This window comes from Anomaloglossus baeobatrachus, chromosome 1 (genome assembly GCF_048569485.1).
Source record: "Anomaloglossus baeobatrachus isolate aAnoBae1 chromosome 1, aAnoBae1.hap1, whole genome shotgun sequence".
NCBI classification, from domain to species: Eukaryota; Metazoa; Chordata; class Amphibia; order Anura; family Aromobatidae; genus Anomaloglossus; species Anomaloglossus baeobatrachus.
Window position 1 is genome coordinate 526347086 of NC_134353.1, and position 21872 is coordinate 526368957.

Here is a 21872-nt window from a genome sequence, read left to right on the forward strand (position 1 = left end):
TACGTGTCTCGCACGGCGCCCCTGCGCCGTTCAGATGCGCTCTTTGTCCTTGTCGCTGGACAGCGTAAGGGTTCGCAGGCTTCCAAGTCAACCTTGGCTCGGTGGATCAAGGAACCGATTCTTGAAGCCTACCGTTCTTCTGGGCTTCCGCTTCCTTCGGGGCTGAAAGCCCATTCTACCAGAGCCGTGGGTGCGTCCTGGGCATTGCGGCACCGGGCTACGGCTCAGCAGGTGTGTCAGGCAGCTACCTGGTCTAGTCTGCACACTTTCACGAAACACTATCAGGTGCATACCTATGCTTCGGCAGACGCCAGTCTAGGTAGGCGAGTCCTTCAGGCGGCGGTTGCCCACCTGTAAGAGGGGGCCGTTTCGGCTCTTTTTATTGAGGTATTCTTTTACCCACCCAGGGACTGCTTTTGGACGTCCCAATTGTCTGGGTCTCCCAATGGAGCGACAAAGAAGAAGGGAATTTTGTTTACTTACCGTAAATTCCTTTTCTTCTAGCTCCTATTGGGAGACCCAGCACCCGCCCCTGTTCCCTTCGGGCTGGTTGTTCTTTTGTGTACACATGTTGTTCATGTTGAATTGTTCTTTTGGTTCATGGTTTTCAGTTCTCCGAACATCCTTCGGATTGAATTTACCTTAGACCAATTTAAAAGTTTCCTCCTTCCTGCTTTTGCACCAAAACTGAGGAGCCCGTGATGCACGGGAGGGTGTGTAGGCAGAGGGGAGGGGTTACACTTTTAAAGTGTAATACTTTGTGTGGCCTCCGGAGGCAGAAGCTATACACCCCAATTGTCTGGGTCTCCCAATAGGAGCTAGAAGAAAAGGAATTTACGGTAAGTAAACAAAATTGCCTTCTTTCGGACTATAAAACGCACCAGACCATAAGACGCACTCTGGTTTTAGAGGAGGACAATATGAAAATGAAATTTTATGCAAAAAATGTAGTCATAACACACTGTTATGGGGCGAGGATCTGCTGCTGACACTGTTATGGGGGTAATGTCCCCAAATTCTCTATTAAGGTACCCCACCCTGGTAATGATCCTCCTGCCTTGTAGTTGATCCAGTCCATATCCTGTTCGTGACGGCAGGAAAAAGCTGTGTCGCCTAGGGCTATGGGGTACACGGTTCCGGGCCGTATATGTACGGGGATGCTGTGTCACGGTTGTATAATGGCCAATGCCCGGTTCCGTGACCCTGGGGTCGCTTTTTAAAAGGGTTTATATACAGGGGAGTTTGTATTGTGACGTAACTTGCGGGTTGCGGTTATGGTGACGGAACCGCTGCTGCAAGGTCTGTTACATCTGGGGCTGATCATGGGGGCAGCCTGGATGGTAGGCCCTCTGTAAGTAGGGCTGGGCCCCAGGAAATGAATAGAGGGGTCTGTCACAGAAAGAAGGGAGACCACAAGATGGGGATGCAGTGCAACTTCTGTTTACTCACAGTGATGTTGAGCTGTGGCCCTGAGGACGGCTGGTTCAGACCCCTTGTCCCTTTTGTCCCACTGCCGGTGAGGTGACCTGGTAGTCTCTTTCCCCGGCACCTCTCACTTGTGGTTGGGACCCCGTAGCCTGGAGCGTTTGTGGGTGCCTTACTGTCTGTCAGCAGTCTCTCGTTCGTACGGCAGGCAGTGCGAACCCTGTAGGGTCGGGGTTCTGTTACGGTCCCTGGCTCAATGTTTACTGCTGGTGACCCCGAATTCTTGTGTCAGTGAGGTCCGTGAAGGTCCCCTCACTATGCAGATATTTGTCAGGTTGCCTGAAGCTGTCGCCTGACCTAGGGCCCTGTGCCCCATCGCTGTTCTGGTTCCAGGAATACTTTGCTGTACTCTCCGTGGCAACCACTCTCCTGCGCCACCTAGGTCACTGTTACACAACCCTATCTGGAGATACGTCCGTCCCCTTCAACTGTCACTACCGGACTCCCCACTGTCTGAGTGTCTGACTGTGTCCCCTCCCACCAGGTTGCCTTCTAGTGGACTGGCTCTGCCTCTGGGTGGCCATCCATTGGGTCCTGGACTAGTCAGTCATCCCTAATGGGGAGTGTCAAACTGGGGATGTTATGTGTTTAGGTGATACTGGCACTGGGCTTCCAGGTCCCTGGGGATATGCACTGCATCTATGTCTGCCTGCAGTACCTAGTAGTGCCCTAAAGGGTTCAGGGGCGCTATATATATGTCCCTCATCCTGGTATAGCCCCCATCCTGCTATATACCCCCATCCTGGTATATGGCCCGCATCCTGTGGCACACAAAAAAAATAAACGTTTATACTCACCTTTCCTCGTTCCACGCAGCATCGCTCGGCCCGCGCGATCATCCCTGGTAACTACAGCTTGGAGTGATCATGTGTGGCTATATTCACTGCCCCCCGCGCATCATCATTAGCGTGGGGGGCAGTAAATATAGCCACACATGATCACTCCAGGCTGTAGTTGCCAGGGATGATCACGCGGGCCGGCTGTTAATTATGCGCGCATCCCCCACCCATCATCTCGCCCATCTGTCAGCGCCGGCTTCAGTGCTGAGAGATGATCAGCGGGAGGATGCATGCATATGAAATGAGCGGGCCCACGTGGTCACAGCCTGCTCATACCGCCGATGACCCACTCCACCGCAGCACCCTCATTCCCCGCAGCCCTTCATTTAGACTATAAGACGCACCCCCCACTTTCCTCCAACATTGGAAGGAAAAAAAGTGCGTCTTACAGTCTGAAAAATACGGTAGATTCCTGTCAGTTGGTGGATGAACCCTGCTGTGGAGGAGATAACTTTTTATTTGCATAGTCAGCCTCCTAGGGACAGCGGCATACACCCATGGTCTCCTGTGTCCCCCACTGAAGGCTCTAAGAAAGAGATTTTACATTGAGAACACAAAACCTTCTTTTATGGGTTTGCTCACATCTGCGTATAAAAAATCAGTCCGATTTTCATCCAGAACAGTTGGGCGAGTGAAATCAGTATGATATTCCATTTGTCGTGCGAGTTTGAATTTTTTTTTTTGTTCTTCTCCTATCATTCGTATGATTTTTTTTATCTCAGGCTGAAAACAGGTCGGCGTATTTGTACGTATAAGTGAGTGAACGTTAAATATGGGGAATCTTAGATGTATATGAAGACCAAGCTATGAAAGATATGGACACATTTGTCAAGTCTGAATTTTTTTTTAATGCTTTCTCTGACTGTCACTGATTCTTGTTATAAGAAAATTGGTCCAATGTGACATTGGTAAAAAGTGAAAGAGTATTGGGTATGTGTCCCTGCTGTGTGCTCCCATGGGCATATATGATAGGAATGACCAATCCATTGTATTCTTAGGATAAAAAAAGGTTTTGCAGATATTTCCAAATGGAAAAAAATATTGCGAAACACTGCCTTAAATATGTGCCAGCAAGCATGCCATAAAAGCATTAATCCACCATGTGAAAGCATTTTTTTTATAGTCCTCTTCAGGTTTCGATCCAATTTCTTACTTCTATCCCTAAAATGCACTTGATCACGTTAGTAAGGTTTATGGGTCAGTTTACACAGAAATATTTAAAATAAAATAAAATAAAAAATATGTTGGTGAGATGACAAGTACATTTCATGACCGCTGCAGCCAATCACTGGTTCAACGGTATTGTGTCATCTACCTCTTCATCCAAGTCAACAAAGATTGGCAGAGGGCAACAGAGAATTTATCGGTATTACATCGTGAAACTAGAAACCTCTTTAAGCAACGCTCAAACATCCTGTTGCTATATACTTTGTGTGAACATAGTCTTAAGCAAAGTGCACATACGAGTAAATCGGGCTTTACAAGCAACGACATTGCTAACGAGATGTCATTGGGGTCACTGAATTAGTGATGCAAATCCGGCCTCGTTAGCGACGTCTTTGCGTGTGAAATGCAGGAACGATTGTTAATGATCAAAATTACTTATCTAATCGTTGATCGTTGACGCGTCGTTCCTTTTCCGATTATCGTTGCTGCTGCAGGACGCAGGTTGTTCGTCGTTCCTGCGGCAGCACACATCGCTATGTGTGACACCGCAGGAACGAGGAACATCACCGTACCTGTGGCCGCCCGCAATGAGGAAGGAAGGAAGTGGGCGGGATGTTCGGCCCGCTCATCTCCGCCCCTCCGCTTCTATTGGGCGGCCGCTTAGTGACGCCGCTGTGACACCGCACGAACCGCCCCATTAGAAAGGAGGCGTTTCGCCGGCCACAGCAACGTCACTAGGCAGGTAAGTAGTGTGACGGGTCCTAGCGATGTTGTGGGCCACGGGCAGCGATTTGCCCGTGACGCATAACCAACGGGGGCGGGTGCTTTTACCAGCGACATCGCTAGCGATATCGCTGTGTGTAAAGCCCGCTTAAGCATTTTAGTCATTTCCACAAATTGTGTGTTTGCCTAAAAATTACCCCAAAAACTACACGTGATTCCATAATCTTTGGCTAGGCTGTGGAAGAAACCAATCATAATGACTTTTTCTACCTGTAAATAGAAAATATTTGTATGGAAAATTGAATGGTCATTTCTTCTGTACAGGAAACTAGTCAGAAAGGGACCACGGCTGGAGCTGAAAAGCTCATCGATTTCCTAATACGATCAGATAAAACAGAATGGCCGAAATACTTCGCTCTTGCTTTAGAAATGGGAAACTACATCGACGTCCTGGATGTTTGGTACTGTCGCAAAGGTGATTCCGTGGCATTTAATACTGACACAAATAAATGTTTCACAACCGCTGTAAGTTATGTGAACATGCTGCAGATTTGTTGCAGATATTTCCATGATTGCTCCATATAACTGAATGGGGTATGCACAGAAATCCATACATTTGCTGCAGAAACAACCCCATTATGATGTACAAAAAGATTGAGACCAGAGAACACATCCTTATAAAGTCTATAAACAGAATGGCATTAGGTGACTGTATGCCTAGAACAATATGATTACTTGTGCTACATCGAGCTGATCAAAACCTCCTTTGCCTATTAGCACCCTGCTGCCTCTTCTGATTAATAAGCCCATTGTGATGTTCTACGTGTGTCACACCACAATGATGTTGTGCCTGGTCTGCTAACCCGAAAACACACACAATGAGGAGGGGGTTCAGTAGGCTCTTGTCCTGCAAACTTTTGTGATCAACTCTACTAGTAAATTATCGTAATTTTCTAATACATTCCCATATATCCATTAGATTATAAGTGTGTGTATATATAATATATAATGGATTAAGGTTACAACTTATTTCTTATAGAGGAGTCACCAGGTTACAAGTTCAAAGTTAATACTCTTAAGTTTAATTATTCCATCCACCATATGGTTTAGAGAGACGGGCACTTTTTACTTAGTGCTAATTGTTAGGGTATGTGCCCACAATCAGGACTCTCCTCGTCCTGGACACAGCGGGTCCTGACCTGCGGTGCCACGAGTCTCCTCCGCAGGAAAACGCAGCTGCTTGTACCCACGATCAGGATTCAGTGCGCTTGTGTTCTCCCTATGGAGGACATATGCGAATCCGCAGCAAACAATTGACATGCTGCGGCTTGGAAAGACGCACTGCAGGTCACTGTTTGCTTCGGAAAAAACAAGCACAGGGGGCACGGGATTTCTAGAAACCCCATCCACTGTGCTTGTAGTGTACAACGCAGCGTTTTGGACGCAGCTGAAGCATGCTACATCCAAAACGCTGCAAACCCTGATCATGGGCATGCACTCTTATGGTTTTTTTTTTTTTTTTTCCTCACTAAATAAAAAGATCCTTGCACCTATATTTAAAAGAAAAAATAACTTAATACTCAGTGGAGCAGTGCTAATAAAGTGCAGAAACAGGCTACTTTTGACTTTTGATTCTGGTCCTCTTTAAATTACGTATGATTGATTAATATATACATCTCTATATCTCTCTCTCTCTCTCTCTGTCTCTCTATATATATAAAAACTAGATACAGTGCCTACAAGTAGTATTCAACCCCCTGCAGATTTAGCAGGTTTGATAAGATGCAAATAAGTTAGAGCCTGCAAACTTCAAACAAGAGCAGAATTTATTAACAGATGCATAAATCTTACAAACCAACAAGTTATGTTGCTCAGTTAAATTTTAATAAATTTTCAACATAAAAGTGTGGGTCAATTATTATTCAACCCATAGGTTTAATATTTTGTGGAATAACCCTTGTTTGCAATTACAGCTAATAATCGTGTTTTATAAGACTTATACCTTATACCTGATCAGGCCGGCACAGGTCTCTGGAGTTATCTTGGCCCACTCCTCCATGCAGATCTTCTCCAAGTTATCTAGGTTCTTTGGGTGTCTCATGTGGACTTTAATCTTGAGCTCCTTCCACAAGTTTTCAATTGGGTTAAGGTCAGGAGACTGACTAGGCCACTGCAACACCTTGATTGATCTTGAACCAGGCCTTGGTTTTCTTGGCTGTGTGCTTTGGGTCGTTGTCTTGTTGGAAGATGAAATGACAACTCATCTTAAGATCCTTGATGGAGGAGCGGAGGTTCTTGGCCAAAATCTCCAGGTAGGCCGTGCTATCCATCTTCCCATGGATGCGGACCAGATGGCCAGGCCCCTTGGCTGAGAAACAGCCCCACAGCATGATGCTTCCACCACCATGCTTGACTCTAGGGATGGTATTCTTGGGGTCGTATGCAGTGCCATCCAGTCTCCAAACGTCACGTGTGTGGTTGGCACCAAAGATCTCGATCTTGGTCTCATCAGATCAGAGAACCTTGAACCAGTCTGTCTCAGAGTCCTCCAAGTGATCATGAGCAAACTGTAGACGAGCCTTGACATGACGCTTTGAAAGTAAAGGTACCTTACGGGCTCGTCTGGAACGGAGACCATTGCGGTGGAGTACGTTACTTATGGTATTGACTGAAACCAATGTCCCCACTGCCATGAGATCTTCCCGGAGCTCCTTCCTTGTTGTCCTTGGGTTAGCCTTGACTCTTCGGACAAGCCTGGCCTCGGCACGGGTGGAAACTTTCAAAGGCTGTCCAGGCCGTGGAAGGCTAACAGTAGTTCCATAAGCCTTCCACTTCCGGATGATGCTCCCAACAGTGGAGACAGGTAGGCCCAACTACTTGGAAAGGGTTTTGTACCCCTTGCCAGCCTTGTGACCCTCCACGATCTTGTCTCTGATGGCCTTGGAATGCTCCTTTTGTCTTTCCCATGTTGACCAAGTATGAGTGCTGTTCACAAGTTTGGGGAGGGTCTTAATTAGTCAGAAAAGGCTGGAAAAAGAAATAATTAATCCAAACATGTGAAGCTCATTGTTCTTTGTGCCTGAAATACTTCTTAATACTTTAGGGGAACCAAACAGAATTCTTGTGGTTTGAGGGGTTGACCAATAAATGACCCTCTGAATAAACTTTTCACAATTTAAAAAAAAAAAAAAAAAAAAAGAAATAACATTCTTTTTTGCTGCAGTGCATTTCACACTTCCAGGCTGATCTACAGTCCAAATGTCACAATGCCAAGTTACTTCCGAATGTGTAAACCTGCTAAATCTGCAGGGGGTTGAATACTACTTGTAGGCACTGTACACATACACAGTATATATCCATATACATTACAAAACCATTGTGTCTATTAGATGATTGCAGTTTTATAAGTTAGATAAATCCCGAGAGGTGCTCAGCTCAGGAGACTAGAGTGCACAGTTCCTGACTGAGCGCTCATATACCGAGGAGGATGGAGTCAATAGAAGACCACTGCTCTCTGTTGAATCCGTACTCTGCTCTTTGTGCATTTTTGTCCAGAAGCTGAGCTCTCTTGTGTGCTGAGCTGAGTATCGGGGAGAATAGTATGTTTGAGCAATCAGTTGGCTTTAGGACCTGAAACACAACAAATTTGCTTATAATTACAAGTGCAATTCAATGTGATAAAACATTAAAAATGTTCAGTCACTCTTTAAGCAACTTCATTCTGAGGCTGTAAATTAAACTGTGAATAGAACGTGATCTAATTTGTGCTGTCAAGATCTCTATTTACCAGGTGCTCCATTAATGCCAGGTATACAGTGCGTCCACCCATATCATGTCTACCGCCATTAACTTGAGAATGGCGGCAGCTATACGCATAGAAGTGGTGTCTAGGTATAGTAAAGTATCCGTGCGCTACGCAATGAAACCACCTGTAGCGCCACCTCGTGGAAAACAACGGAGTTAGCATTTTTATCTCAAACGGAACGGAATTACAAAGTTGTAGGGCATCATCAATTGCCGAATCGACACCTTGCATACAGAAATGCTATGATATGAAACCCATTAACCCCCCCCCCCCAAACATTGAATGCTGGTCACGTATATGGCGCTCATTTCACTTTGATGCTGAAAGTGGCCACCATCAGCTGCAATGCACATCTAGACTCTGGACAGCATACTGTATCTTGCTGCATGTTGTTCAATTTGTTAGGTGACACATTTGCACAAGCATCTGTAATATGCCGTTGTAGGTACTGCAATGTTGGTGGAGGGGTCGCATACACCTGCTGTTTGATATGACCTCACAGAAAGAAGTCCAATGGGGTCAGGTCAGGTGGGCATGGAGGCCACTCCACGCAGCCACCATACCCAATAGGAAGGTCTCCATGAGGTATCGCTTCACGTCCGCAGCCTTGTGAGTTTTACACGTTCTAATCATAGCATTTCTGTATGCAAGGTGTCGATTCATATTGAATTGATGATGCCCTACAACTTTGTAATTCACTTTTTTTCTCTATCTCGTTCCGTTTTCGAGATAAAAATGCTAACTCCGTTGTTTTCCACCAGGTGGCGCTATAGGTGGTTTCATTGCGTAGCGCCTGGATACTTTACTATACCTAGATACCACTTCTATGCCTATAGCTGCCGCCGTTCTCAAGTTAATGGCAGTGGACAGGATATGGGTGGACTCACTGTATATTGGTCACCTGATAACTTGGGTCAGTATTGTGTGATTGTTACTGGCGCTAATTATATTGATATTTTATCATGACTGTTCAGAGAGCAGCTACAGTGGATCTAATAAGTTTACACACCCCTGTTAAAATGCCAGGATTTGTCATGTAAAAAAAAAAATCATACCAAGGAGATTCATATCAAAATTTCTTACCGCTTTAAGGGTTTTTCCCACAAACAAAGTTAATTTTAAAAGTTAATTTTAATCAATAGATCTTAGAATAATAATGTTCCTGTGCTGAGGTAATCTTATATATGTGTCCCTGCTATGTGCTGTGTAATGGATGTGTCTGACTGTACAGGGACATGGTCTGATCATACCACATCTCCTGGGCAGGGCAGGAATGAGCGAGAGTATAAAGGCATGACTGCCTGGGATCACAACTGACTATTTTTGTGAGGTAAAACATTTCACTGTCTGTTTATAAAAAAAATGGTTTCCCCTCAAAGAATAATTTGTGATCTTATACTGTAATGTCTTTAGACTTTTTTTACTTCTTCCTCTGCCCAGGAGATGTTATATGATCAGACCATGTCCCTGTACGGTCAGACACTGCCATTACACAGTACATAGAAGGGACATACAGTATATAAGATTATTTCAGCACAGAATTTTTTTTAAACATATCCAATTGTGGAACATATATTCCAGGATCTATTGATTAAAATTAACAATGTTCATGGAAAAACCCCTTTTAACTCCTTCACAACATATGACATGAATTTAGGTCAAATGTCCTGTCTTTGGCTTGTTCGCCGAGGCTGCATCTTTCTCAGCAAATGATGGCTGAATTATTCAGCTATCATATGCCTCTAAAGGCCACTTTACATGCTGCGACATCGCTCAAGCGATCTCGTTGGGGTCACGGAATCTGTGACGCACATCCAGCCGCTTTAGCGATGTCGTTGTGTGTGACACCTATGAGCGATTTTAAATCGCCGCAAAAACGGTCAAAATCGCTCATCGGTGACATGCCCCCCTATTCTGGAATATCGCTGCTGCTCGGTGTACGAAGTAGTTTGTTGCTCCTGCGGCACCACACATCTCTATGTGTGACACCGCAGGAACGAGGAACCTTACCTTACCTGGGTCCCGCCAGCAATGAGGAAGGAGGAGGTGGGCGGGATGTTACGTCCCGCTCATCTCCGCCCCTCCGCTTCTATTGGGCGACGGTTCAGTGACGCTGCTGTGACGCTGAACGAACCACCCCCTTAGAAAGGAGGCGGTTCGCCAGTCACAGCGACGTCGCAGAGCAAGTATGTGCATGTGACGCTGCCGTAGCGATAATGTTCGCTACGGCAGCGATCACACGACATCGCATGCACGATGGGGGCGGGTGCTTTCGTGCTCAACATCGCTAGCAATTGCTAGCGATGTCGTAGCGTGTAAAGCGGCCTTAAGGGTATGCTCACACGAGCATATGACTCACACGAGTGCATTGGGAGAAAATCTCGCATTGCACTCGACCCCATGTAAGACAATGCTGCAGCTCAGATCTGCAAGTTTTTCCTCAGCCCTAATCGGACTGAGGAAAAAAATCGCAGCATGCTGCGATTGTTAGCAAGAGATGTGTCACTCACACCCATTCAAGTCTACGGGTGCGAGTGAAACATTGGATTGCACTGGGATGACATCCCACTGCAGTGTGATAATCGCATCAGCTGACAATGGAGAGATTAATCCCTCCCTCTCCTATGCAGCTGTGATCCGATCGCAAAATCAGATTACAGTATAATGACACTCGGCTCATGCTGACAGCAGAGCCTGAGCTGGGGGTCATTAGCATATCACATCCAATGCCATACGCTAGTGTGACTCCAGCCTAAGGGTACCTTCACACTTAGCGATGCAGCAGCGATCCGACCAGCGATCTGACCTGGTCAGGATCGCTGCTGCATCGCTACATGGTCGCTGGTGAGCTGTCAAACAGGCAGATCTCACCAGCGACCAGTGAACAGCCCCCAGCCAGCAGCGACGTGCAAGCGACGCTGCGCTTGCACGGAGCTGCCGTCTGGAAGCTGCGGAGACTGGTAACTAAGGTAAACATCGGGTATGGTTACCCGATGTTTACATTAGTTACCAGCGCACAGCTGTGTGTGCAGGGAGCAGGGAGCCGCGCACACTGAGCGCTGGCTCCTTGCTCTCCTACCATAGCTACAGTACACATCGGGTTAATTAACCCGATGTGTAATGCAGCTACATGTGCAGAGAGCAGGGAGCCGCGCACACTGCTTAGCGCTGGCTCCTTGCTCTCCTAGCTGCTGTACACATCGGGTTAATTAACCCGATGTGTACAGCAGCTACATGTGCAGAGAGCCGGAGCCGGCAGCACAGGCAGCGTGAGAGCTGCAGATGCTGGTAACTAAGGTAAATATCGGGTAACCACCTTGGTTACCCGATGTTTATCTTGGATACAGCTTACCTCAGCTGTCAGACGCCGGCTCCTGCTCCCTGCTCGCTTCATTTGTCGCTCTCTTGCTGTCACACACAGCGATCTGTGTGTCACAGCAGGAGAGCGGCTTTGAAGAAAACGAACCAGGGCTGTGTGTAACGAGCAGCGATCTCGCAGCAGGGGCCAGATCGCTGCTCAGTGTCACACACAGCGAGATCGCTAATGAGGTCACTGCTGCGTCACAAAAAGCGTGACTCAGCAGCGATCTCGGCAGCGAGCTCGCTGTGTGTGAAGCACCCCTAACAGTGGCATTTAACATGCACCAACATGAGGGCACACCATTCTATGAGCCCGGGGCGCTGATGGATTGTCATGACAGCCAGGGATCTGCTTGTCATAACAATTTTTCTATGAAAGCCAGCGTTTCACTGCTTTGTATAATACAGGCGATCGGCTGATCACATGTTCAATTTTTTAATATCCTGAAAATTTAAAAGAAAAGTTTTAAAAATTGGAAAAAAGCTATATAAAAGTTCAAATAGCCCCTCTTTGCACCATTAAAAATAAGGCAAAACAAAAAGAAATAATTGGTATCACTGTGTTTATAAAAGTCCTATATATTAAATAAATTAATTTGGTCGGTAAACGATGTAACAGGAAAAAAAAATTAAAACACCAGAATTACATCTTTTTGGCCCCTGCAACATCCCAATAAGAAGCAATCAAAAAATATCTACCCAAAAATTGGATCAGTAAAAACATCAGCTCAGGGCATAAAAAATAAAACCCTCACACAGCCCCATATCCCGGAAATTGAAAATGATACAGGCTTCGGAAAATCGGGACACAAGCAAATAATATTTTTTTTTACAATATTCTGAATGTTTTTTCACTGCTTAAATAAAAACAACAACAAAAAACTAAGCAAGTTTGGTATCTGCATAATTGTACTGACCTGGAGAATTATATTGTCAGAACAGCAGAACAGTTTTACTGTACAGTCATGGCCAAAAGTTTTGAGAATGACACCAAAATGATATTTTCACATGATCTGTTGCCCTCTGGTTTTTAATTGTGTTTGTCTGATGTTTACATCACATACAGAAATATAATTGCAATCATATTATGAGTTCCAAAAGGTTATATTGACAGTTAGAATGAGTTAATGCAGCAAGTCAATATTTGCAGTGTTGACCCTTCTTCAGGACCTCTGCAATCCTCCCTGGAATGCTCTCAATCAACTTCTGGACCAAATCCTGACTGATAGCTGTCCATTCTTGCATAAGCAATGCTTGCATTTTGCCAGAATTTGTTGGTTTTTGTTTGTCCACCCGTCTCTTGATTGCCCACAAGTTCTCAATGGGATTAAGGTCTGGGGAGTTTCCAGGCCATGGACCCAAAATCTCTATGTTTTGTTCCATGAGCCATTTAGTGATCACCTTTGCTTTATGGCAAGGTGCTCCATCATGCTGGAAAAGGCGGCATTGTTGAGCGCCAAACTGCTCTTGGACAGTTGGGAGAAGTTGCTCTTGGAGGACATTCTGGTACCATTCTTTATTCATGGCTGTATTTTTAGGCAAGACTGTGAGTGAGCCGATTCCCTTGGCTGAGAAGCAACCCCACACATGAATCATTTCAGGATGCTTAACAGTTGGCATGAGACAAGACTGGTGGTAGCGCTCACCTCTTCTTCTCCTAATAAGCTATTTTCCAGATGTCCCATACAATCGAAAAGGGGATTCATCTGAGAAAATGACTTTACCCCAGTCCTCAGCAGTCCACTCCCTGTACCTTTTGCAGAATATCAGTCAGTCCCTGATGTTTTTCTGGAGAGAAGTGGCTTCTTTGCTGCCCTCCTTGAAACCAGGCCTTGCTCAAGCAGTCTCCGCCTCACAGTGCGTGCAGAAGCACTCACACCAGCCTGCTGCCATTGCTGAGCTAGCTCGGCACTGCTGGTAGTCCAATCCCGCAGCTGAAACAGTTTTAAGATACGGTCCTGGCGTTTGCTGGTCCTTCTTGGGCGCCCTGGAGTCTTTTTGGCAACAATGGAAGCTCTCGCCTTGAAGTTCTTGATGATGCGATAGATTGTTGACTGAGGTGCAATCTTTGTAGCTGCGATACTCTTCCCTGTTAGGCCATTTTTGTGCAGAGCAATGATGGCTGGACGTGTTTCTTTAGAGATAACCATGGTTAACTGAAGAGAAACAATGATACCAAGCACCAGCCTCCTGTTAAAGTGTCCAGTGGTGTCATTCTTACCTAATCATGACTGATTGATCGCCAGCCCTGACCTCATCAAACCCACACCTGTGTTAATGGAACAATCACTAAAACAATGTTAGCTGCTCCTTTTAAGGCAGGAATGCAATGATGTTGAAATGTGTTTTGGGGGTTAAAGTTCATTTTCTTAGCCAATATTGACTTTGCAAGTAATTGCTGTTAAGCTGATCACTCTTTATGACATTCTGGAGTATATGCAAATTGCCATTAGAAAAATTTAAGCAGTAGACTTTGTAAAAATTAATATTTGTAGCATTCTCAAATCTTTTGGCCATGACTGTATAGTGAACATGGTAGATAAAAAAAAACAATTGTGAAATTGTACTTTTTTTTGTAATTTTAGTGCCCTTGGAATTTCTTTATCGTTCCTATGGGAGACCCAGACATTGGGTGTATAGCTTCTGCCTCCGGAGGACACACAAAGTACTACACTAAAAAAGTGTAGCTCATCCCTCTGAGCATATACACCCCCTGGATAACCAAATCTAGCCAGTTCATTGCTTTGTGTTCAGGAGGCACACATCCACACATGCATTCTCATCTGATTTTTCATTTTTGGAAAGTTTTTGAAGAAAAGCGGGTCCAAGCCTGGACTCCCGGCATGTCCCTTCTCACCCCACTGTGTCAGCGGTGCTGTTAAGGTTGATTCCAAGGCTGGAGCCTTACATGCCGCGCTCCTTCACCATCCCTCGGGCTCTGGCTTGAAGTGGGAGCCAGCACGGTTCTCCTTGCTTTGCAGGAGACCGGTCTCCATCCGCAGCCCTTCAGGATCCTGCTGGACGGAGCACTCATCCCCAGGGACTTGAAACCCTGCGTCTCGCAAGCTAAGTATCTGAGACGTTTATGTTCGGGGGGTCCCTTGTACTTTATTGTTGGGGAGAGTGTGCTGTGTAACTGTTCTGACATTTCCGGCCGGTTCTCTGGTTGTCACCTGAGAACCGCGCCGATGGAGCCTGCGCGCCGGCCGCATCGATTAAATTTAGGCCCCGGCTTCGCCGGAGGCCTACTTTCGATTTCACTGCCCTCGCATGTCAATAATGCAGAGGGACAGTGCGGCTCCGCCCAGCGGCCGTTCGGCACAGGGGAGGGACACTCCTCTCTGAGTAAATGTCCCCTCCCCTGTAAATCTCCTTGGCCCTCCAGATTCCGCTCTCAGAGTAGGTCCCGCCCCCTCTCCTTGCTCCGGCGCCATTTTATCAGCGTTCTCTCAGCGATCGGCGCTGGCTGCAGCATCCCTGCTAATCTGTCTGGGGGTCCGGGCTGTGGGATCTGGAGGGCACACAAACGGTCTGGTAAGCCACAACCTCCGGTTGTGGACCTGTTTATATACTCTCTGGGGGTCATTCTGGCTCAGAGCCCCCACTTCAGCAGCATGTCTCACACAAGGAGCAAGGCTGCAAGGCTGTACGCAATGTGCACTGCATGTAAGCTCGTGCTGCCTGAACCGAGCACATATCCACAATGTGATGCCTGCTCTAACCTGACAATGCCTCAGCCTGGAATCGCACCCAGAGTGGTCCCTCCGGCTGCTCCGGCTCCGGTGGCTGAACCCCCGGCTTGGGTAGAATCCTTCTCTAGGTCAATCTCCCAGTCTTTTGCCGACTCCATGGGACAGCTGTCCCGGACTTTGCTGAACATGCATCAGCCCCCTTCACAGGGCGCCTCTGCTGCTAGGGCTCTCTCAGCGGAGCTCACAGAGGATTCTTCATCTGGTCCCAGACCCCGTCCTCCTAAGAGGAGACGCAGGGCTCCCTCTCCTTCCTCGTCCCGCGGCTCTGATTCAAGAGCTGACTTGCAGGACGAAGAGGATGCCGTTACTGGGGGCTCGGAGGCAGCCTCCATGTGCTCCATTGATCTGTCCGAAAGTGACTCAGATGTTAGTGATTTGATTGCGTCCATTAATTCTGTACTGGACCTCAATCCGCCAGTATCAGAGGAACAACCCTCTCTGGCAGAAAAGCACCAGTTTACCTTGCCTAAGAGGACAAGGAGTGTGTTCTTTAACCACTCCATTTTTCAGGCTACTGTGACCAAGCCTAGGGCCTGTCCTGACAAACGCTTTCCAAAGCGTGGTTCTGATGACCGTTTTCCCTTTCCACCAGAGGTGGTCAAGGAGTGGGCTCATTCACCAAAGGTAGACCCTCCGGTGTCTAGACTCTCATCCCGGACAGTTGTATCAGTGGCTGATGGCACCTCTCTTAAAGATTCCACTGACCGCCAGGTTGACCTTCTGCCCAAATCTGTATATGAGGCGGCAGGGGCCTCGTTCTCCCCATCTTTTGCAGCAGTGTGGGCTCTCAAAGCCATCTCTGCTTCTCTAGAGGAGATGCATTCCCTCACCAGGGAATCTATGCCCGAAATGGTTGCCTTAACTTCTCAAGCTTCAGCTTTTTCATCCTATGCCATGTCTGCCATGCTGGAAGCTTCTCACCTCACTGCGGTGGCTTCGGCTAATTCCCTCGCTATCCGCAGGATCTTGTGGCTTCGAGAGTGGAAGGCAGACGCTTCTTCAAAGAAGTACCTTGCTGGGCTCCCTTTTGCTGGGTCCAGGCTGTTCGGTGAACAACTGGATGAAATTATTAAGGAAGCTACTGGCGGGAAGAGTACTTCCATGCCACAAACTAAAACCAGGAAACCTGTCCAGGGCAGGAACCAGTCGAGGTTTCGTTCCTTTCGTTCCTCCAACTGGTCGTCCTCTAAGCCCTCGGCCTCATCCACTAACTCAGCCAAGGACCAAAAACCTAACTGGCGCACGAAGCCGCGTCCTCAAAAGACCGCAGGAGCTGCTGCCACTAAGGCAGCCTCCTCTTGACTATCTGGCCGCGCCAGCAACGTCCTTGGTCGGTGGCAGGCTCTCCCACTTTGGCGACGTATGGTTTCAACACGTCTCCGATCAGTGGGTGCGGGATATCATCTCCCACGGCTACAGGATAGAATTCTCTTCCAGCCCGCCAAACAGATTTTTTCTGTCAACTCCCCCCTGCTCCAAGGCCGCTGCCTTCTCTCAGGCCGTGGCATCCTTGCAGGCCAACGGAGTAATTGTACCGGTTCCCGCCCGGGAAAGGTTCAAAGGTTTCTACTCAAATCTCTTCCTAGTTCCCAAAAAGGACGGTTCCTTCCGGCCCATCCTGGATCTCAAGCTTCTCAACAAGCATGTTCAGGTGCGGCATTTTCGCATGGAGTCTCTGCGATCAGTCATTGCCTCAATGACCCAAGGAGATTTCCTGGCATCCATCGACATCAGAGATGCCTATCTGCATGTGCCAATTGCAGTTTCACACCAGCGTTGGCTACGTTTTGCAATCGGAGAGGAACATTTCCAATTCGTGGCTCTCCCCTTCGGGTTAGCCACGGCTCCTCGAGTATTCACCAAGGTCATGGCGGCAGTGGTTGCAGTTTTGCACCTCCAGGGGTTGGCAGTGATTCCTTACCTGGACGACGTTCTAGTCAAGGCTTCATCCAGTGCAGACTGTCAGCGGAGTGTCTCGCTCACTCTCGCCACTCTAGTCCAATTCGGGTGGCTTGTCAATCTGCCCAAATCCACTCCGACTCCGACCCAGAAGCTCACGTACCTAGGGATGCAATTCGAAACTCTGCCGGCACTTTTGAAGCTGCCCTTAGTCAAACAGCAGTCCCTCCATCTGGCGGTGCGCTCTTTGCTGAGGCCCCGCCGTCATTCCATCAGGCACCTAATGCAGGTGCTGGGTCAGATGGTGGCGTCAATGGAGGCGGTTCCCTTTGCCCAGTTCCATCTGCGTCCTCTGCAGCTGGACATTCTCCGCTGTTGGGACAAGCGGAGTTCCTCCTTGCACAGGTTAGTGGCTCTGTCGCCACAGACCAGGAGCTCTCTTCAGTGGTGGCTTCGGCCCCTCTCTCTGTCTCAGGGACGCTCCTTCCTGGCCCCGTCCTGGGTGATTCTCACCACGGATGCCAGTCTATCCGGCTGGGGAGCGGTATATCTCCACCACAGAGCGCAGGGCACTTGGACTCCGTCCGAGTCAGCCCTCTCGATCAATGTGCTGGAAACCAGAGCTGTGCTTCTAGCTCTCTTAGCCTTTCACCACCTGTTGGCGGGCAAGCACATCCGAGTCCAGTCAGACAACGCGACAGCAGTTGCCTACATCAATCACCAAGGCGGGACACGCAGCCGCCTGGCAATGCTGGAGGTTCAACGCATCCTTCAGTGGACGGAGGACTCCAAGTCCACCATATCCGCAGTCCACATCCCAGGCGGGGAAAACTGGGAGGCAGATTATCTCAGCCGTCAAACCGTGGACAGTGGCGAGTGGTCCCTGCATCCGGCAGTGTTTCGGTCAATCTGCCGCAAGTGGGGCACTCCGGAAGTGGATCTAATGGCATCCCGGCACAACAACAAGGTTCCGGTTTACGTGGCTCGCTCCCACGATCCTCAGGCCTTTGCAGCGGACGCTCTGGTTCAAGATTGGTCCCAGTTTCGTCTGTCCTACGTGTTTCCCCCTCTAGCTCTCTTGCCCAGAGTCCTGCACAAGATCAGAATGGAGGGCCGTCGGGTCATCCTCATTGCTCCGGACTGGCCCAGGCGAGCTTGGTACCCAGACCTGCTCCATCTGTCCGTAGAGGTGCCGTGGCATCTCCCGGACCGTCCAGACCTTCTCTCTCAAGGTCAGTTTTTCCGCCAGAATTCTGCGGCTCTCAGATTGACGGCGTGGCTCTTGAGTCCTGGATCTTGACGACTTCTGGTATTCCTCCTGAAGTCATCTCCACTATGACTCGGGCTCGGAAGTCTTCCTCGGCCAAAATCTATCACAGGACCTGGAGAATTTTCCTGTCCTGGTGTCGCTCTTCCGGCCATGCTCCTTGGCCTTTTTCCTTGCCGACCCTCCTGTCCTTTCTACAGTCCGGTCTGCAGCTAGGACTATCCCTCAATTCCCTCAAGGGACAGGTCTCGGCTCTGTCAGTGTTGTTCCAGCGGCGTATCGCCCGGCTGGCTCAGGTGCGCACCTTCATGCAGGGCGCGTCTCACATCATTCCGCCTTACCGGCGGCCCTTGGATCCCTGGGACCTCAATCTGGTCCTCACGGCCTTGCAGAAACCCCCCTTTGAGCCTCTTAGGGAGGTTTCTTTGTCTCGTCTTTCACAGAAAGTGGTCTTTCTAGTCGCCATAGCTTCCCTCAGGAGAGTCTCTGATTTGGCTGCGCTCTCTTCGGAGTCACCTTTTTTGGTTTTTCATCAAGACAAGGTGGTTCTCCGTCCGACTCCGGACTTTCTCCCTAAAGTGGTTTCTCCTTTCCACCTTAACCAGGACATTTCCCTGCCTTCCTTTTGTCCGGCTCCTGTTCATCGCTTTGAAAAAGCGTTGCATACTCTGGATCTGGTGCGGGCGCTCCGGATCTATGTGTCTCGCACCGCTGTTCTTCGGCGGTGCACCTCTCTTTTTGTGCTAACCACAGTTCGGCGTAAGGGCCTCTCGGCTTCTAAGCCGACCTTAGCTCGTTGGATTAGGTCGGCTATTTCCGATGCCTACCAGTGTACTCAGGTGCCTCCCCCGCCGGGGATCAAGGCACACTCGACCAGAGCTGTCGGTGCCTCTTGGGCTTTCAGGCACCAGGCTATGGCTCAGCAGGTCTGTCAGGCTGCCACTTGGACTAGTCTGCATACCTTTTCAAAGCACTACCAAGTGCATGCTCATGCTTCGGCAGATGCGAGCTTGGGCAGACGCATCCTTCAGGCGGCTGTCGCCCATTTGTGAAGCTAGGTTTTGCCTACTTCCCAGTTTTCTGTTTATTCCCACCCATGGACTGCTTTGAGACGTCCCAATGTCTGGGTCTCCCATAGGAACGATAAAGAAAAAGAGAATTTTGTTTACTTACCGTAAATTCTTTTTCTTATAGTTCCGTATTGGGAGACCCAGCACCCTCCCTGTTGCCTGTTGGCAGTTTCTTGTTCCGCGTGTTATCACCGGCTGTTGTTGTAGACAGAGGCTCCGGTTGTTCCGGTTTTTTGCTCTATCTCTACTTGTGGGTGGCTATTCTCCTTCAGCTTTTGCACTAAACTGGCTAGATTTGGTTATCCAGGGGGTGTATATGCTCAGAGGGAGGAGCTACACTTTTTTAGTGTAGTACTTTGTGTGTCCTCCGGAGGCAGAAGCTATACACCCAATGTCTGGGTCTCCCAATACGGAACTATAAGAAAAAGAATTTATGGTAAGTAAACAAAATTCTCTTTTTTTTGCTGCTTTAAAGGGGCATTACATGATGAAATAAGTATTATCATTAAGAAGTACAACTTGCCCTACAGAAAGCAAGCCTTCGTATCGCTATGTGGATGGAAAAATAGAAAAAGTTATGGCTCTGGAAAAACAAGATAGAAAACAAATATTTTCGGGTGGAAAAATAAAAATAAATATATATAATAATTTGGTTGCATGAATGTGCACAATCTTAAACTAATGTTTTGTTGGACTACCATTTAAACTTATGACAGCATTCAATTTTCCTTGTAGCAGTCAATCAGCTGACACATCTAGAATTGGCAATCTTTGCCCACTCTTCCTAGCAGTAGGGCTCCATGTCTGTCAGATTAATAGGCCATCACCTGTGTACAGCCCTCTACAGGTCACCCACAGATTTTCTATTCATTCAAGTCTTGGCACTGGCTGGTCCACTGAATGATTTTAGCAAAGGCCTGCAGGTTTTGCTTCAAAAATTCATATTTAGAATTGTTCATAATTCCCTTGACCATGATTAAAGCTTCAGTTCCAGCTGCTGAAAAACAGTCCCAAAGCATAATGCTGCTTCTACCATGCTTCACTGTGGTTATGATGTTCATTTGGTGATGTGCAATGTTGGCTTTGTGTCAATCATACCTATTCGAATTATGCCCAAAAAGTTCAAACTTAGTCTCATCAGGCAATAACATATTTTCCTACATGCTTTTGGCAAACTTGATGTAGGTTTTGACAAAAACATACCCGTGCTTGTATTTTCTTTGAAAGAAAAGGCTTCCATCTTGTCACCATACCTCACAGGCCAAACATATGAAGAATACAGGAGCTTGTTGTCATATGAAGTACACAACCAGTACTTGCTAGATATTCCTGGAGCTCCTTTAATGTTCCTGTATGATTCCCGACAGCCTCCGAAACTATTCCTATCCTTGTCTTCATCAATTTTTTTAGTGAAGTCCAGTTCTAGATAATGTCACTGTTGTGAAAAATTTAAGCCACTTCATGATGATAGTCTTAACCTTGTTCCATAATATATCAAAAAAACTTGTATGCCCCTCTCCTGACTGATTCTGAACATAAGCACATCTCCAATTATAATAGGTTGTTCACACTTACACAACTGCAGTATTTCAATGTTGTTGCTATTCCCCCTCCCCTCAAAATTATTATTATTTTTTTTTTATTATTGTTTTGTACAGATATAAGGATACATTATTACTTGGTATTATTTTTTTTTTCTACATGACAAAAACCTGGCATTTCAATATGGATGTGTAGACTTTCTATTTCCACTGTTCAGTAATAATTGAAAAAGGACATATGTATTGTAGAACAAAATAGGACTTTTCCACGCCTTTGGGAGTTAGGTTGTAATAAAAAAAGAAAGAAAAAAATAAGTAAAATAAACACTGCAAATACACATATAAAAAAATATTAGAAATAAAAAATAGAATGCTATCTGCCGAAATGAGCTAGCACAATATAATGTTTTTTTACTTTTCTTTTTCTCCTACTTAGATCCTCCCAGTGATGCAGCTGAACCGATGGAGGAGTCGGGAGAAGAGAACAGTGTCACAGTCCAGTTCACAGAAAAAGCAGAGTTTGATGACAATTTTCAGTCAGGTGATTGAATCAAGCAACAAGTGTAAAGGCCCAGTCACACACAACGACTTACCAGCGATCCCGACAACGATACAACGATAATGATCGCTGGTAAGTCGCTGGGAGGTCGCTGGTGAGATGTCACACAGTCAGATCTTACCAACGACTCAGTAACGATACAGGTCGCAGTAGTGACCTGTATAACGATCTCTGCTGTCATTGGGACTCTGTCACACAGTGTCAAACATAGCGATGCGTCCTGCCCAGGAGGACATCGCCGTTGAAGAAAATGGTCCAGGACATTCAGCAACGACCGGCGACCTCACAGCAGGGGCCAGGTCGTTGCTGGATGTCACACACAGCGACATCGCTAGCAAGATCGCTGTTGCATCACCAAAACCGTGACTCAGCAGCTAGCAATGTCGCTTAGTGAGACGTGGCCTT

General features: G+C 47.3%; 1 protein-coding gene across 1 annotated transcript in view; it reads left to right on the top strand.

Moving 5' to 3' along the window:
* RIGI (RNA sensor RIG-I) overlaps nt 1-21872 on the top strand; it is a 233708-nt gene that overhangs the window by 76060 nt on the left and 135776 nt on the right. The window contains exons 5-6 of the mRNA XM_075316231.1: nt 4539-4689; nt 21345-21449. Coding sequence (XP_075172346.1) covers nt 4539-4689; nt 21345-21449 — 256 coding nt within the window. The remainder of the gene's footprint in view (nt 1-4538; nt 4690-21344; nt 21450-21872) is intronic.